This window comes from Geotrypetes seraphini, chromosome 3, assembly GCF_902459505.1.
Source record: "Geotrypetes seraphini chromosome 3, aGeoSer1.1, whole genome shotgun sequence".
NCBI classification, from domain to species: domain Eukaryota; kingdom Metazoa; phylum Chordata; class Amphibia; order Gymnophiona; family Dermophiidae; genus Geotrypetes; species Geotrypetes seraphini.
This window is the reverse complement of record NC_047086.1, coordinates 311,312,713-311,330,325: the sequence shown is the minus strand read 5'-3', so window position 1 is coordinate 311,330,325 and position 17,613 is coordinate 311,312,713. Positions and strand designations below refer to the sequence as shown.

The 17,613-nt window shown below is 45.9% G+C and overlaps 1 protein-coding gene across 2 annotated transcripts in view; it reads left to right on the top strand.

Moving 5' to 3' along the window:
- Positions 1-17,613, top strand: part of LOC117358112 (serine palmitoyltransferase 3-like) — a 277,511-nt gene that overhangs the window by 74,263 nt on the left and 185,635 nt on the right. For both annotated transcript variants that reach the window (XR_004538942.1, XM_033939641.1), the window contains exons 2-3: positions 5,590-5,781; positions 13,068-13,222. Coding sequence is in view for 1 of the 2 variants with exons in the window: in XM_033939641.1 (XP_033795532.1) it covers positions 5,590-5,781; positions 13,068-13,222 (347 nt within the window). In the remaining variant the exon portion in view is untranslated. The remainder of the gene's footprint in view (positions 1-5,589; positions 5,782-13,067; positions 13,223-17,613) is intronic.

The window sequence follows — 17,613 nt, the reverse complement described above, 5'->3', positions numbered from 1 at the left end:
GGGAAATGCAGCCACACTTGCCCACCCTTCATCCCCTCATACCAAATGGTTCTCTAAGCTAGTGACATAACTGTTATCGGAGGGGTGGAGTTCCAGAGACAAGATAGCCCGCACATGCTCAATAGAAAAAAATAATTACTGAATCTAGGGGAGAGCACCGATACTCGGGCTCAGTCAGAGGACTTCACCAGCAAGTGTGGCTATATTCCCCTGCTGTCTACAGAGAACACCTGTTACAGCCTCTCCAACCTCTCCTTCCCTCCCTCCAGCCCCTGTAGCAGCAGCAGCCACAAATCTCCCTCCCTCCCATCCCCTGATGCAGCAGTGGCAGCCACAAATCTCCCTCCCAGAAGTGGCAGTGGAAGCCACAATTCTCCCTTTCTCTCCCTCCCAGCCTCTGAAGCTGCAGTGGCAGCCACAAATCGCCCTCTCTCCCCTCATTCCCAGCCCCCAGAGCAGCAGCGGCAGCCACAAATCCCCCTCCCTCCCAACCCCTGAAGCAGCAGTGGAAGCCACAAATCTTCTTCCTCTAGCCTCCAAAGCAACAGCAGCAGCCACAAATCTCCTTATCTCCCTCCAGCTCTCAAAGCAGCAGCTGCAGCTATACCTAACACTCCCTCCTTCACTTACCTGAAACTGTAGCGGTAGCTGGTGAGCAGAGGCAGTGCTGTAAACAAGCTGCTTCTGATCAGCCCTGGCAGGGCCTTTACTTTGCCATGTCACTTCTGATGTGGCAGAGGAAAGGCCCTGCTGAGGTTAACCAAAACCAACCTGTTTACGATGATGTTTCTGCTCACAGGCTGCCACTACTGCTTCAAGTAAGTGAGGGAGGAAGTGGAAGACAGCTGCCGTTGTTGCTTTGGGGGCCAGAGAGGGTTTGTCAGCACCAGCTGTCGTTGCTGCTTTAGGGGCGGGAGGGAGGGGGTGTTGGTGGAACCAGCTGCTGCTGCTACTTTGGGGACCGGAGGGAGGGACATTTGTGGCTACCACTACTGCTTTTGGTGAAGGGGGGCTGTTGGCACCGGCTGCTGCTTCAGGGGCCAGAGGGAGGAGGGGTTGTCAGAACTGGCTGCTGTTTCAGGGATCAGAGGAATGGAGGGGTTTTATCAGGATTGGCTGCCACTGATGCTTTGGAAACTGGGGGAGGGAGGAGGTGTTGTCAGAACTGACTGCTGTTTCAAGTACTAATGGGAGGGAGATTTGTGGCTGCCACTGATACTTCTGGAGAGCCGCAGGCAAGTAAGGGGGGGGGCAGACCCATGCTGAAGGAGGGAGGGCAGACCCAGTGGCAGGAGGGGGAATATGGACCAAAAGTGTAAGTAATGAGGTTGGCCAGCTGTCTAGGCCTACCCCGAGATAAGAGACCTCACACTCTATATGCTGGTATCAATCAATAAGTATATTTATTAACAAATCAGTAGCAGCTTACAAGAATAAATCATTCAGCATATAGAGTATCAGAATGTGATCTTCAGGCCTGAGGATCCTCTGATGTCTGTTCTGCTTACTTCCTCTTAAAGGCCTATTTTTATACATTTCTTGGTGGCCAGCACCACATTGGTCTAAATCACATGATAAATCTTTATTGATTATTTCTTACACGTCATTACATTTGTTAATTCATTAATTGGTTCATAATATCTGTGTCATACCATATGCATGTCCTGTTTACCAGAAAACCTATCCTTTTCCCGCATATGCCCTTTCAATCTACCATATCAGCAATTCCAAGCCTTGCCCCTGTGCCTAAATAATATTCTTGAGAATTCTATATATGCTTCATCCTTTTATGATATCATAAAAGATGTTGTCAGGCAGAAGAACTGGATTTTTGCTTGTCATAAGTTTCACTTCTCCTAGCTCATGACAGCTGATAAGTGTAGTCAGAAATGTCTCATAAATCATTTTTTAGACTTTTAATACACTGATTTATTATAGTAGGAGAGGAGAGAGAATTTTTCCATTTTGAGGTCTGATCTCTTCACCTTTAGCGTTATCTAAAGGACTTACTGTGCTTCACCTGTATCATACAAGGACTTACTCAGTGTATTCTTCTTCATACAAGAGCTTACTGCATTTTCCTCTTCCTCTCAGTTTGAGGGGAGGAAGGGGCATGTATGCTGGACCTTCAGGGTAAAGGGCACGGAAGGGGAGATGGTTGGATCCTGGAACCATAAGTTGGGGGTGGGGGGAGAAAGTGACCCAGACCATGAAAGAGGGTGGGAAAGAAGAATAGATGCTGGACCTGGACCTACAAGTGGGGGAGGGGGATGATAGAGGGACTCAGACCAGAAAGGGGAGGTGGAAAGAGAGACAAAACTACAGTTGGAGTGAAAGAACGGAGGAGGCTGGAACCTTAGAAGAAAAGGGCAAAAAAGAATTTCAGGTCTTAGGAGAATTATTTGCTATTATTTACTGTATTCCAATATTGATATCAAGTCAATATAGAACTTATGATATGGAGTATACAGTCACGTGAAAAAATTAGGACATCCCATGAAATATTCTGTTCTTTTTTAAGAAATGTTTACATATCGATGTCAAATATTTTTTTATTTATCTCTGGAAAAGAAAGTGATATAATTTTTAGGTAAACAACAAAAACTTTCCTTGATTTACTCATTAAACAAAAGATATCCACAAAAATTTGAATTCTAACTGAGTAATAAATTAGGACACCCTAATAGCTAGTATTACACCCTTTGGCTGAAATAACTGTGGAAAGTTTGGCCTACTCCTCAATGCAGAATTCTTTCAACTGTGAGATATTTAAGGGATTTCTTGCATGTTTCAAATCACCCCCTAGCATCTCAATGGGATTAAGATCAAGGCTTTGACTCGGCCACTCCAGGACTCTCCATTTCTTAGTTTTCAGCCAGTCCCTGGTGGATTTACTGGTATGTTTTGGGTCATTGTCGTGTTGCAGGGTTCAGTTCTGCTTCAGCTTTAATTTTCTTATAGATGGTCTCACAAATTCCTCAAGCACCCTCTGATACACGGTAGAATTCTATGATGGTGAGCTGGCCAGGTCTTGCAACAGCTAAGCATCCCCAAACCATGACACTTCCACCTCCATGCTTCATAGTTGGTATGAGGTCCTTTTCCTTGAATGCTGTATTTGGTATACGCCAAACATGTCCTCTTTTGTGGTGTCCAAATAATTCAATTTTAGACTCTGATCTATCCATAGAACACTATTCAGAAGTCCTGGTGTTTGTCTACGTTCTCTCTGGCAAACTTCAGTCTGGCCTTGATGTTTCTCTTAGAGAGCAAAGCTTTCCTCCTTGCACACGTCCCATGCAAGTTAAATTTGTGCAGTCTCTTTCTGATTGTAGAGGCATATGCTTTCACATCAACAGTAGCAAGAGCCTGTGGGTCCCACAATGACATTTAAGGGTTTTTGGAGACTTCTTTTAGCATCTTGCGGTCTGCTCTGAGGGTCAACTTGCTTGGATGGCCTGACCTGGGTATGATGGCTAATGCTGCCCGATTCAGAGAAAAATATTTTGATTCAATTCACCCTGTTGACTCGATTTTTCGATTCAATTCGATTCACTGTAAAAGTCAATAGGTTCTCCGAGTGGGAATAACCTGATGTCCAGCACTTGAGGAAAAGACCACGTAATAATGTTTATAAGATAAATCATATAAATGATTATACTGAAGCAGGGTGACCTCAGTGTGAGAGGTAAGCGAGGGAAGAGAATTCTCCAGCGCTTTACACAATAAGGCACAGGTTAATCACCCTCTGCCTGCAGTGCACACCATCATAGGACACCTCATGTGTGCTCAAATTAATCAATGTGATAAATTAAACAGTGATATACAATTGGTCAATTGGTCAAGTGCAAGATCAAACAGGTTGTTCCCACTCAGAGAACCTATTGACTTTTACTGCTTTTCTGTGTGAGTAGATAATTAAGCAAATTTCTGATAGTCTACAGAAATGATTCTCAGCTTCCATCCCCAGCCCCCAAGACTCACCAACCCCCATTCCTTTTCTCAGTTTCCATCCCAGCCCCCCTGCCTATTCTGAGCTTCCATCCCCAGCTCCCAAGACTCACCAGCCCCCCTGCCGATTTCAGCTTCCATCCCCAGCCCTCCTGCCGATTTCAGCTTCCATCCCCAGGCCCCAAGACTCACCAGCCCCCCTGCCGATTTCAGCTTCCATCCCCAAGCCCCAAGATTCACCAGCCCCTCTGCCAATTTCAGCTTCCATCCCCAGCCCCCAAGACTCAACAGCCCCCCTGCCGATTTCAGCTTCCATTCCCAGGCCCCAAGACTCGCCAGCCCCCCTGCCGATTTCAGCTTCCATCCCCAGCCCCCCTAATGATTTCAGCTTCCATCCCAACCCCCAAGACTCACCAGCCCCCCTGCCGATTTCAACTTCCATCCCCAGGCCCCAAGATTTACCAGCCCCCCTGCCGATTTCAGCTTCCATCCCCAGCCCCCCTAATGATTTCAGCTTCCAGCCCCCAAGACTCACCAGCCCCCCTGCCAAATTCAGCTTCCATCCCCAGCCCCCCTGCCAATTTTAGCTTCCATCCCCAGGCCCCCTGCCGATTTCAACTTCCATCCCCAGGCCCCAAGACTCACCAGCCCCCATTCCGATTCATTTACAGACTGGATATTAAATCGCGGGGAAAAAGCCAGTCCAAAATAGTATTTGCTGCTGCCGAGGTCTGCTGCACGAGGTCCGCTCGCTCACCGATTGACTCTCCCACTCCTTTTATTTCTTCCAATGTAACTTCTGGTTTCGCAAAACCAGAAGTTACATTAGATGGGTAGAGTCTGGCAGCCGGTGGCGTAAAATATCCGAAACTCGTCTTGCAGCTGAATCGGTAAGTCCGGTTTTTAACAAAAATGAACCGATTCGAATTGATTCACCTGATTTGAATTGGTGAACCGATTCGAATTGTGAATCGGGCAGCACTAATGATGGCAGTTGTTTGGAAAGTCTTCCACTTGTACACCATTTTCCAGACCATGGAATGTCAAATTCATTCGAGATTTTTTTAAATCCCTTATCAAACTTATAAGCTGCTACAGTCTTCTTTCTGAAGGCCTCAGACAGCTCTTTTGATCTCACCATGGTGTTCATTCTCACCACAGCAGTCGTGAGCACACCAAACTATATGTCTGAGGTTTAAGTAGGGCAAACCTCCTTCAAAATGCTGAGTAACTATGTTCTAATCATGTGTACCTAATGTGATACACCTGTATGTGATTTGAGCCACTTTTAAGTGGGAGGATATGTGGGGGTATATACATTTTTGTGGATATCTTATGTTTCATGAGTAAATCAAAGAAACATTTTGTTGTTTACCTGCAATTACATCACTTTCTTTTCCAGAGATAAATAATACAAAAAAAAAGATTTGACATCGATATGTGAATATTTCTTAAGAAAGAACTGAATATTTAATGGGGTGTCCTAATTTTTTCACATGACTGTATAGTGAATGGAGCAGAAATTTGCTCTGTCTCCTCATGTTAAAACAAGGAAGAGCATATTCCTGCTGGTCTGGCAGGACTCAAGCAATAATAGTTAATCAGGTAAAATATAACTGTAATTTTCTGTACTTCCAGGAAAATGATACACCGAACGGTGACATCTACAAGAAACCATTTAATGAATCCTTTGAACCAGGACCACTACATATTGCGGTTCTTACATATCTGGGTTTTGGTGTCATGACTTTGTTTGGATACCTGAGAGATTTCATGAGATCCTGGAAACTAGAAAAATGCCTTGCGGCTACTGAGAGAGAAGAACAAAAAGTACGTATGAACACATGTTTCCTTTTTTAACACTAGGTATCCATTTATGTATGTCAGCCCGTCTTTTACTTATGGCATTGTACCTTGCATTGTACCTTGCAATGAGGTCAGCATTGTGTAGCTGCACACCTCCCTTTGCAATGAACTAGAAGCCACATTCAGGTCTGTTATGTGTTAAATTCTGTTTTAAGGCTTTGCCAAATGAAGTTATGGGCTTTCTTTGCTTTGAAGAATGAGCTGATTGCAGCAAAGTTTAGTGAGAAAGGAGGTGTTATTTGTAGCAAGAATCCTAAAGTTGTGATTTTCATGTGCTGTAATTAGCTAGTAATATTGCTTTTTTGGCCAGGGAAGTTAATAAGTTATAAATTCAATATGCTTGTATGGATGTGTCCTGTTTATGTGGTAGCTGAATCACAGAATAAAATCCCTGAACTATATTTAGAAGATCACTTCCACAGTCCACGTCCACAGTCTGCCTAAATCCTATTCAGAGAAACATCTATCTAAAGCCCAAACAAAACTCAACGGATGACCTACAGGGCTGCCTAAATAGCATCTATCCAACCAACATCTTTCTGAAGTCCAAACCACGTCTATCTAAAGCTCAAACAACGCTCAAATAGCTATTCCTTCTAGTACACCTAATTTTACAATTTCTATACAGCTTCCAATGTGGCATACAGCTTAAAGTTGCCCCCTTCTACGCTGATGTTTCTAGTTCAACTCCCAGTCAGTATCTCTCACTGAAAATAAAATATAAATATCCTTTTAAAGATGGCATAGTGTGTTACCCTTTTATTTTTATTATTTTTATCCTGAAATAAAGAAGAAAAAGAGTATGACAGGGCAGTGAGATCCACCTTGTTTTTTCTCCTGGCATGTATCCTAGCAGAATTAACTGCCATAATGATGCCTATGCGGAACAGTAAAATAGAACCAGAATTGTTATTGTCATTGTTATTGTCATTGTCTAGCACAGCAGATTAGCATGAAGGTTAGTGTGTAGGCATAATAATTCTGCAAACAAGACTTCTCAATATATATAGAACTCAGAATATAAATGTATAAAGTACATCTGTACAATATTCACATATACTCAGAAAATGTGTGATGCGACCAAGAGCCGAGACTCCTATAGCCGAACACACCGTCCCATCACCGTGTATGGCTTAGGTGTAAAAATACTGACTAAGACAATATGCTCTTTATATGTTGATAATAGTGATATTTTTCAGTGGCAAAAAGAGGGAAACATATTTTCACTTAACTTGAGGATTTACAGGTCCCGACATGACCATGTTTCGAGGGTCTTTTTCAAGGAACCCAAGAAAAGAGTAAATTGAACTTCAGATGCCAAAGAAAATTGTAGTGTGATTCGGACATGAAGTTGATTTCATATAATGAAAGGGCTCTTCTAATCTTTCATTCGAATTAAAACGGAAAGTTTATAGTTACATTTGGAATAAGCGGCCTCCCAGGGTGCGGGTGACAGCTATGCAACAACCCTGTGAGGCGGGGGGACATGGCAGTTCTGGATTTTTTGCTTACTATCAGGCTGCACAGAAAAAGGCCTGACAACTGTTGCACACATAGCGACTAAAACATCAGCTACCTCGGATTTTATCTTACCAGGTACTTTATTGGTATTACTTGAGAGAGAAAAACCTGGTAGTGCTGTAATCTTTGTTGCTGGCATCTGGTTTGCACAATAGTCCTTGTGAGCCCATAAGCCATTGGTTCCATCGCGTGATCTCCAAGAGAGAACTGTCTTGCATCTCGAGCAAAGTGCAAAAGGCACTTCTTTGGCATCAACCATTATCTTTTTCTCTCTCTGAGAGATCCCACGTGCCTATCCCAAGCCCTCTTGAATTCAGACACAGTCCCGTTTCCACCACCTCTTCTGGGAGACTCACTGGACATGGTGATGGGAGAGGAGTGAGGTAGAGAGAGATAAGAGAGAGAAATGTTGGATGTGGTGGTGGAGAGGAAACAGTGGGACAGATGGAAATGGATGCAAGAGGGAGGAATGTTGAACATGGTGATGGAGGGAATGGAGGAAGAGAATGTGGCATGGAGCTGGCTTGTATATAAGGACAAGGGGTAAGCACAACAAGACTGGGAAAACAGTAAAATGAATTCTAATCTGAACGCAAAGTCCTGGCCACACCTCCAAACAAAGACCAGAAGCCTCAAAGGCAAAGAGAGGAAGCCAGGAGGCTGGGCATTTCATGGTGACAGTGAGAAAAATACAGCCTGGCTTGTGAAATGTTCAGGATACATTCAGGAAACCCCCTCAACCTGCCAATATTTTGCAAAAGGAATACAATAAAATCAAGGCAATACTATACTCATTTTGACTGAGGTATGAAGGTAATACTCTGGAAACAGCAGGATCTCTTTGTTGCCTTTTTTATTTTAGGAATGACTGAGTCAAAACCGTGCCATCTGAGCAATATATAAACATTTATAGTATGTTAGAAGTCAGCTGCAAATGGGAATGGTGCTTTTATTTAAACTGTGAATGCATAATCAAATAAATATTGCTCTATTCTCGGTGGAAAAGAGGCGTCCTGACATCCAAGGCAAATATATATATTTGAATATACATATTTGCTTTGGCTGTCAGGACTCAGGATGCCTCCCTTGCCTCTATTGAAATTTGCAAACACATAAGCCCTGAAAGGAAGGAGGTGCCACTGAAAGCAAAGTTTGCCCTGGGTGCAGTTTTTTCACATAACTGTCCTGAAACAGGCTGCCTGAATCAATACGACATGCTCCATCCCTAGCAGCATTCAAATCCAAGCTAAAAGCCCACTTTTTAAAAAATCTGTTTTCAACTCTTAACTCCCACTCACTGCTGTCAGATACCTATACCCACTGTATCAGTTCCTCTACCATAATCGCACCAACCCTGAAATGTCTTATTGTATGTTAACATGTACAGCGAGTGCTGCGTATGCCTTTCAGTGCTATAGAAATGATAAATAGGGGTAGTAGTAGTAGATTTCTCCCTCTAAATCCTATAATGCAAAAGATTATGCCAACAAAAAATAAATAGGAGACATCTCCATGTCCTGCAAAATACCTTATGTTCTAGAAAAAAAATAAATAAATAAAGAAGGCAACCACCAAATTAGTTGAGTCAGGGCCTGTAGTGTACACAAACATAGCTCCCTGACTAGTCCATACAAAAAAGCTCAGATCCGGCATATATATGGTCACCCACACATACCCTCCAGGCATACAATACAACCCAATATCATTTCATACACAGTGCACACCCATTCTTTTTCTGAATCCAGGTCAGCAGTAGCATATGAAGTAGCATTTCAAAAGTATATCATACATAATGAGATAGTACATTTGTCCTAAATCAAACTAACCTGAAAGCTTTGGCTGTAATCTGGGCATGGTCCTCGTGGCTCAGGTCCTCCTCGGCTCCTCCTGGGCACAGCAGCTTGGGGCCTTTGCAGCTTGGGGCCTCCTCGGCTCCTCAGCAGCTTGGGGCCTCCTGGGCATGGGGCTGAATTCTAGGCTCCTCCTGGGCACAGCAGCTCAGGACCTCCGCAGCTCAGGTCCTCCTCGGTTCCTCAGCAGCTTGGGGCCTTCCGGGCACAGGGCCAAGTTCTCGGCTCCTCCTGGGTACAGCAGCTCGAGGCCTTCGCAGCTCAGGTCCTCCTCGGCTCCTCAGCAGCTCAGGGTCTCCAGGGCATGGGGCTGAGTTCTCCTTGGCTCCTCCTGGGCACAGCAGCTCGGGGCCTCCGCGGCTCAGGTGAGTTGGGTCCTCCTTGCTCCTCCCCAGCTCGGGTCCTCCTTGACACAGGGCTCAGGTCCTCCCCAGCTCAGGTCCTCTGCTCGAAAGGTTTCATGTCCAGTCGTTTCCTTCTCCTCCTTGGGTCCGGACTCTCAATCGGGACCTTTTGGGGGATCGGGTGGCTCACAAAATTTATGCCGGCTGTCTTCCCACTCAAGCCTCGCATGTGACACCTTCTGATCAATCCGCAGCAAGGCTCCCTGTCTGCGGACATGTGCAGACGAACGGTGACGTGTGTATACGTGCTGAGCTCACTACTTAGCTTGGCTGTTCCCACCGTGATGCTGGTCCGTTAATTAAATTTCAAGTGGATCGATGGAGGTCATGGAGTGTAAGGTATGCCTCGGGAAGCCCGGTTCCATCCCCGTGGAAGTCCCTTGGGCCTTGGGGGCATCCCTGTGGGAGTCCCGCTGGCCAGGGGGGCCCCCGTGGGACTCCCGTGTAGTCGGGGGGTTCCCCGTGGGGGACCTGTGGGATTCTCGCAATCCCCGTTCCCATGCAGACTTCTAATTCTAACTCTTAATAGCTTCCTTCACTTCACTCGTTGACCGTGCTGGCTGCCGTTTGGTCTTCCTTCCTCCTTTCTTAATATATGGAATATATCTAGTCTGGTTTTCCAGGATGATATGTTTGAATATATCCGAATATATCCATACCTGATATAAATTTTAACCTTTGCAGCTGCTGCTTTAAGTTTCTTTTTTTTACTATGCTCCTCATGTTATCATAGAATGCTATGTGTGACATTATAATTTGAGAGTAGAATAAACTATATTCAAGAAATTGCATAAGAACCAAACTATGATTCTTTATTCCTTTTACTAGTGTTTAAGCCCGTTACATTAACGGGTGCTAGAATATATGTCTGTCTCTTTCTTTCTTACTTTCTATGTCTCTTCCTGCCCCTGTCTCTCTCTTCCTTTCTTTCTGTCTTTCTCCCTCCTGCTGTCTGTCCTTCTTTCTTTTTGGTTCTCTCTCTGGCATCCTGTCTGTCTTTCTTTCTTCCTGTCTCTCTCCCTGCCTGCTGTCTTTCTGTGTTTCTGTCTTTCGTTCTAATGCGCTGCCTGTCTGTCTTTCTGTCTCTCCATGGCCCCCTTCTGTCTCCCCTCCCCCAAAGCAAAGCAAGATTGCTCCCAGGCCCCCTTTCCCTCTCCGTCCCCTCCACTTCCCTGTGCAGCAGCAGCATTTCCCTCCCACCCTTCCCTGTGCAGCAGCGGCATTTCCCCCCCACACACACACCACCCTGTGCAGCAGCAGCATTTCTCGGCCTTCCCTGTGCAAAAGCAGCATTTCCCACACACACACACACACACACACACACTTCCCTGTGCAGCAGCAGCATTTCCCACCCTTCCCTGTGCAGCAGCAGCATTTCCCACCCTTCCCTGTGCAGCAGCAGCATTTCCCACCCTTCCCTGTGCAGCAGCAGCATTTCCCGGCCTTCGTGTGCAGAAGCAGCATTTCACATAAACACACACCCTTCCCTGTGCAGCAGCAGCATTTCCCACCCTTCCCTGTGCAGCAGCAGCATTTCCCGGCCTTCCCTGTGCCGAAGCGGCATGCCCCCCCACACACACACACTTCCCTGTGCAGCAGCAGCATTTCCCAGCCTTCCCAGTGCAGAAGCAGCATTCCCCCCCCCCACACACACTCTTCCCTGTGCAGCAGCAGCATTTCCCGGCCTTCCCTGTGCAGAAGCAGCATTTCCCCCTCCCCAACACACTCTTCCCTGTACAGCAGCAATATTTCCCGGCCTTCCCTGTGCAAAAGCAGCATTCCCCCCCACACACACACACACTTCCCTGTGCAGCAGCAGCATTTCCCATTCTTCCCTGTGCAGAAGCAGCATTTCCCCACACACACACACACATTTCCCTGTACAGCAGCAACATTTCCTGCCGCCCCCTTCCCAGCCGCCACGTTTAAATTCTGAGAAAAGTGCTGCACCGCGCAACCACTGGCTTCGGCGTCTTCTGTCTACTGTGGCCAACCCTAGCGGAAACAGGAAGTAGTCAGAGAGGGCTGGCCACAGTGGACAGAAGACGGCGAGGCCAGCGTTGGCGCGGTGCAGCGCTTTTCTCAATTTAAACGCGGGTGAGAAGGAGGAGGCTTTGGCGGTGGTGGTTTTGGCGCTGAGTGAGGGCGGGAGGGGGGAGTCGCCGGCTGTGCTGTTTCTCCGCTTTCCCGATTGTCTAGCCACTGCATCCGCACTTCTGCTGGCCACGGACCAACTGATCACAGATCAGGGATCACGGAATTAGCAGGTAAGTGTGCATGCGCGGCTAGCTTTTTATTATATAGGATAGGGTCAGAACTGTTTTTATGCATGCTTAATGTTTTTCAGCTGTCATGCTGCTTCGTTTTTGAGTCTTCTGTAAGAGAGTCTCAAAATATAGGGCTGCTTTTACTAAGTTTATTTGGGCGTACCAAAGAAAGTTGTGAGAAAATTGAGAATAGTGCAGAATACGTCTGTTCGCCTGATTATTTGGGCTGAAGAAAAGCGATCATATCGGTCCTTATCGATTATTACATTGGCTACCAGTGGAAGCACGAGTAATAATTAAATTTTCATGCCTTTGTTATTGGCTCCTACCTACCTTTTATTTCATTTTGTGCTATATAACCCCGTGAGGGTAACCAAGAACTGTAACTTATTTGCATACACGAAGATTTTAGGCTGTAAATTTAGGTCTTAGATAGGATGCTTGAATTTCAAGCAAGTAAACAGTCTTGATTGGGTAACTATATTAGCGGAGCCATGCTGTCTTATGGCGCCTTCCGAAAATAAATTAAGACAGTACTATTCGATAAATTTATCTCCTAATTCAAGGTTTTATTCTCAACATAATAATTTTACTGTATTAACAAATATTTTTATTGTCTTTTTAGTTAATATGCTGTATTTTTACTATTAATATTTTGTATTTCTCTGATTGTCCAGTTTTCTCTCTCTTGTGTAAACGGCCTAGAATTCTTTTGATTGTGGTGGTATACAAAAATAAAGTTCTGTTCTGTTCTGTAAGGTGCGCTAGCGTTTTTAGCGTGCGCTAAAGATTAGCGCGCGTTAACCACGCGCTAAACGAAAAATACTAACGCAAGTTCTATGGAGGCGTTAGCGTTTAGCGCGCGCGGCATTGTCGCGTGCGCTAAAACCACTAGTGCACCTTAGTTAAAGGAGCTCATAGTTTCTGAAATCCAAATATCTCTCTCAACCTGTCCTGTTCAAAGCTGTTGATCAAGTTTGTTTGGCATGATTTTGATCTTTGCAATGAGACTTGATGGCATTTTACACTTTATAGAAGCAGCAGATGCTTTTCATTTCATGTGAAACCTGAATCTTTTCTTAAACAGCTCTACTGCATTACTATATCATGCTAAATGCATACTGCCTTTTCATCTTTCATTTCACTTTAAATAGTTAAGCAGTGTTTTGCACCCCTCACTGTATATGTTTTACATATTTTTCATTTAGGATTTTGTTCCACTTTATCAAGACTTTGAGGCCTTTTACACAAGAAATGTTTACATGAGAGTCCGGGATATTTTCAACCGTCCTGTCTGCAGTATGCCAGGTCCTCATTTTGACCTGATGGAACGTTTATCAGATGATTACAACTGGACGTTCAGGTGAGTCATTCTGCAAAACCGGTAAAGGATGCTGAACCCAAGCTGAGAAATACGCACTTTTTGCATCTTAAAGACCATAAATATTTTATGAAGAATCTCAGTAGCATAAATATTTCCACAGGCCACTGGGGCCATAGCCCCATCAATATTTTGCCCAGCAATTATTGGACTTGAGGGTCTGTCCCATCAACTAAAAATATGTTCTGCTGCCCCTGCCACCAGGCACACTTTCTGATACAAATTCTTGAATTAATCCTAGGTTAGAATTGCAATGGTAAAACAGAATTACCTGTTAGATTATTTGAAAGCAGATTAGAGTAGACTCACAGTTAACCAGCACCCATGGGGATTGATAGATGTCAGATAAATATCGTTTCTGATTGTTTGAGAGTTTAGCCTTTTTTTTTTTTTTTGTTAATGGGCACAGACGCTGTGCATGTTACACATGCACAATATCTGCCCCATTAGAAAAAAGCACTCCCCCTCCCCCTGCGGGTGACGGCCCTCCCTGACAAATCAGCACTGTAAACTGAACACACACACCCCCCCCGCAGCAGCAAAAACGACAGGAGGAGCACCCACTTCCCTCTACCATGCTGACTACCCCCACCCCCTGCAAAAGAAAATTGGAAGGAGGGATGCCCACTCCCTCCTGCCACTGGATGCTCTCCTGAATTTCCTCCCCCCCCGTACCTTTGTCCATAGGAAGGAGGAGAGAAGCACAGTCCCTCTTCCTTCAAGACCCGTCAATCCTAAATGGCGGGTCTTCCCTCTTTGGTGCATCTTGTGTTACACGGGGAGGGGCCCAAGGCCCTGATTTACTCAGATGCCTAAGGCCCAGGGGCAGGGTTTGGGGGAGTATCCAGTGGCAGGAGGGAGTGGGCATCCCTCCTGCATTTTATGGAATGGAGGGTTTGGGGGGAACCTCCATTGGCAGGAGGGAGTGGGCTTCCCTCCTACCAATTTTATTTCAAGCCGTAGAGGGGGGAGATGCCATGGCAGGAGGGAGGGGCCTGAGGATCTGATTAGCCCAGGTGAAGGCCCCTCCCCATAGGAGGGGCCTTAAACAACCTAGGCCAATTAGAGACTTAGGCCCCTCCCCGGTGGATCCCAGGATGCACTGGGGAGGGAAAGGCCCGCTATGTCGAAAAGGCAGGCCAGCTGGCCGGAGGGAGTAGGCATCCCTCCGGCCAGCCATCTAAGTAAGATAAGGGGGAGAGGTCGGGGGTCGTTGGAGGCACGGGGGGGTTGCGTGGCTGCTGGAGAGAGTGGACAACTCTCCACTGCCTGGGGGGTGGGATGTTGGAATGGGAGATGTTTGCTTGGCAGAGAAGGTGAGCATCTCTCCCGTTGCTGGGTGGGGGTTTGTGGCGTGTGAGAATGGGCATCTCTCCCACAGCTGTGGGATTGTTTGGGGTGTGTTGCTTGGTGGTGGGAGAGAATTGGAATCTCTTCCGCTGCTGAGGGAATGTTGGGAGGTGTGTTGCTTGGTGATGGTGGAGAGATGCAACATCTGCTTTTAACAAGCGAGCAAGCCTTTTCTCCCACAAAAACTACAATAATTCATAAGATATGGTTATAATACACGCGCTCAAGATGCATACTTTTACCATGCCCCCTGAAAAAGCCAAACTAATTTATGTGAATCATGTAATTTTTATTTGTTTCATTAGCCACAGTCAAAATACACACCACAAGATGCACTTTTAACAGTGCTGGCACTGTACTGGCACACTCTGACCAGTCGCTGATTTTTTGTCATCCAAAGCTGACACTGCACTTGGAGAATGTCTCAGCGATGTTAAGAATCCACTGGAGTACTTGTTTCAATATTCAAGAGCCCATTTGCATAGCAGTATTGGAGACTGCTAGAAACTTGCTAAAGACTGCAATAAGCCATTTTAATAATCCGCCGCTAAAATACATGCAGGCTAAACCAGCTAGAACCAGTTTAGCGACCGTGTTAAAGGCAACCTTAAGTTTTGAGAATCCTCCCCCTAGCCCCTAGGCTGGCTCCAGTATTATTCTCTTAAGGTATGCATATAGGATTAAGACAACTCCACAATATAATACCATATATACTTGAAAATAAACCGAGGTATCCATTTTTTTCCTCCAAAAAGGGGGATTAAAGGTTGATTCGAATATAAACAGAGGTTAGAAATTTGGGTTATCATGGTGAACCAATCTATAAAGATTGTTTACCCTCCCTACACATCAGCTACCTCATAAATCACTAAACATAATCTGTGTTGCATGTAGAAGTCACTAAACAAATATCTGTGATGCATATATCACAAGGCCCCTACATAGGAAAACGTAACTACAAGCAACCACAAACTTAAATAAATGTAGACAAAAATCAAACTTAAACCTCATGATTGGTAAGTTATGCAGTTCAACACCAGAGAAAGAGAAACAGCACTCTATACTTTGGAACATTAAAAAAGCAGTGCAAATTTACAGTAAAACTGCATTATTCCAGGACAAGCAGGCAGCCCATGCTCACATATGGGTGATGTCATCCACGGAGCCCGGATGTGGACAACCTCGCAAGCAGACTTGCTTGTAGAAACATAGAAGTTTCAAGTCAGCCGCACTGCGCATGCGTGAGTGCCTTCCCGCCCAGCGCAGGGCGAGTCTCCTCAGTTTTCTACGGGGCCGAGAAGTCCGTCTTTGACTCTCTGCGTTTAACTTTGTTACTTTGTGCCTTCTCTCACCGCGGTTTGTGTTTATTTTCTTTGCAAATCGCTGTATTATTTTCTTTCTTTACAGTTTTAAAAAACAAAAAAAGAAGACTTTATTTTCTTCGTTCGACTAGCGAGCCAGGCTGCTCAGCCGCAGCCTGCGGGCTTCGACTTCGCTGCGGCTATCTTTCCTCCTATGTCCCAGCCAGCAACGGGCTTCAAGAAGTGTAGCCAGGTTCCTCAAGTGCCTTGGGCCGGACCATCTTCCAAAGTCGTGCGAGCGCTGTGCTACTCTTCAACCTCGAGCCCTTAAACGTCGTCGGATTTTAGTGGAGAAGCTTTTCAGGATGGACTCTTCAGTCACACCCTCGACTTCGAAAGCAGCCTCGGTTCCACCTTCTACCGAGGGTCCTCCTGCTTCCCCGACTCCAACCTCGAGCCTCATCAGACCTTCCTCGTTTGGGACGTCTCTCAGCTCGAGTACACCTGCTGTATCTTCCCCTGAATCCTCAGGTCAGATAGCTCAGCAGAAAGTTCCGGCAGTGGTCCTCAAGCTTTCCAAGACTACTAAGTCGAAGCACATTTCCACTGCCACTTTGGAGCCTATAGCCGTAGCAAGTGGTCCGGTTTCAGACGCGGATCTATCTTTGCCGGCTTCTTTCCAGACCATGTTAGAGCAGCAATTTGTTCAGTTCTAACCAAAATGGGACCGAAGCTGTCTTCTCTAATCCAGCCTGGGCAATCTGCAGACTCCCGTGAGGTCGAGCCTCTTCCTTTGCCTCGAGCTGAACCTTCACACTCTATGCAGGGAGCAGAGTCTTTGCGAGTGACTAGTCTGGCATCTATGCACTCTAAGCAAGGAGTAGATTCTTTGCGAGTGTCTTGACTGGAATCCTCACACTCCATACAAGGAGCAGAGTCTTTGGGAGTGCTTGAGATTCCTCCATCAAGCCTCCTGAGCTTCGATCTACAGCTTCTAGCCCTATCCATTCACTGGTAGCAATGCCTGCTTCCGTCTCTAGGGTGAAATCTCCTTGGCCCTCGAGACCTGCTTCTAAGCACCACTCTCGTCATCGATCGAGGCCTTCATCGAGGCATACCTCCAGGCATAGCTCTTCTTTCAAAGAGCATCCTTCTTCATCTAAGCCTCAGTCCACACCTTCCAGTTCTTTCAGACCACCGACTCCTCGATCGAGGTCTCCGCTTCCAGACCTCGAGGACTCAGTGGCCTCCATTGCCTCGTCCAAGTCTCCATATTCTTTTGAGGATTATTTCCCCTTGTGAGGCTTCACTTTCGACCCAGGCCGCCTCGAGGTCATCGAGTCCCTCTCGAGGCAAGGCATTGGCGGATCAGCTGTCTTTCTCTTCTTTTCTTCGCCAGATGGCTGATGACCTGGAACTTCAATTAGATGCTGGTTCTAAATACTCTAAGGAGTATTTAGAGGTCATGCATCTCCCTCAACCTCCTGCAGAGTCACTTAAGCTTCCTTTTCACAAGCTTTTGTCTCAGACTTTCACACACTGCCTGGAGACGCCTTATACCATTCCTGCTGTTCCAGGCAAATTGGACTCCAGGTATAGAACTCTGCATTGCAAAGGATTTGAGAATTCACAATTGTCTCACCAATCCCTGCTTGTAGAGTCATCCTTAAAGAGATCCCATCCTTCCAGAGTTTATGCTACCGTTCCTCCTGGAAGGGAAGG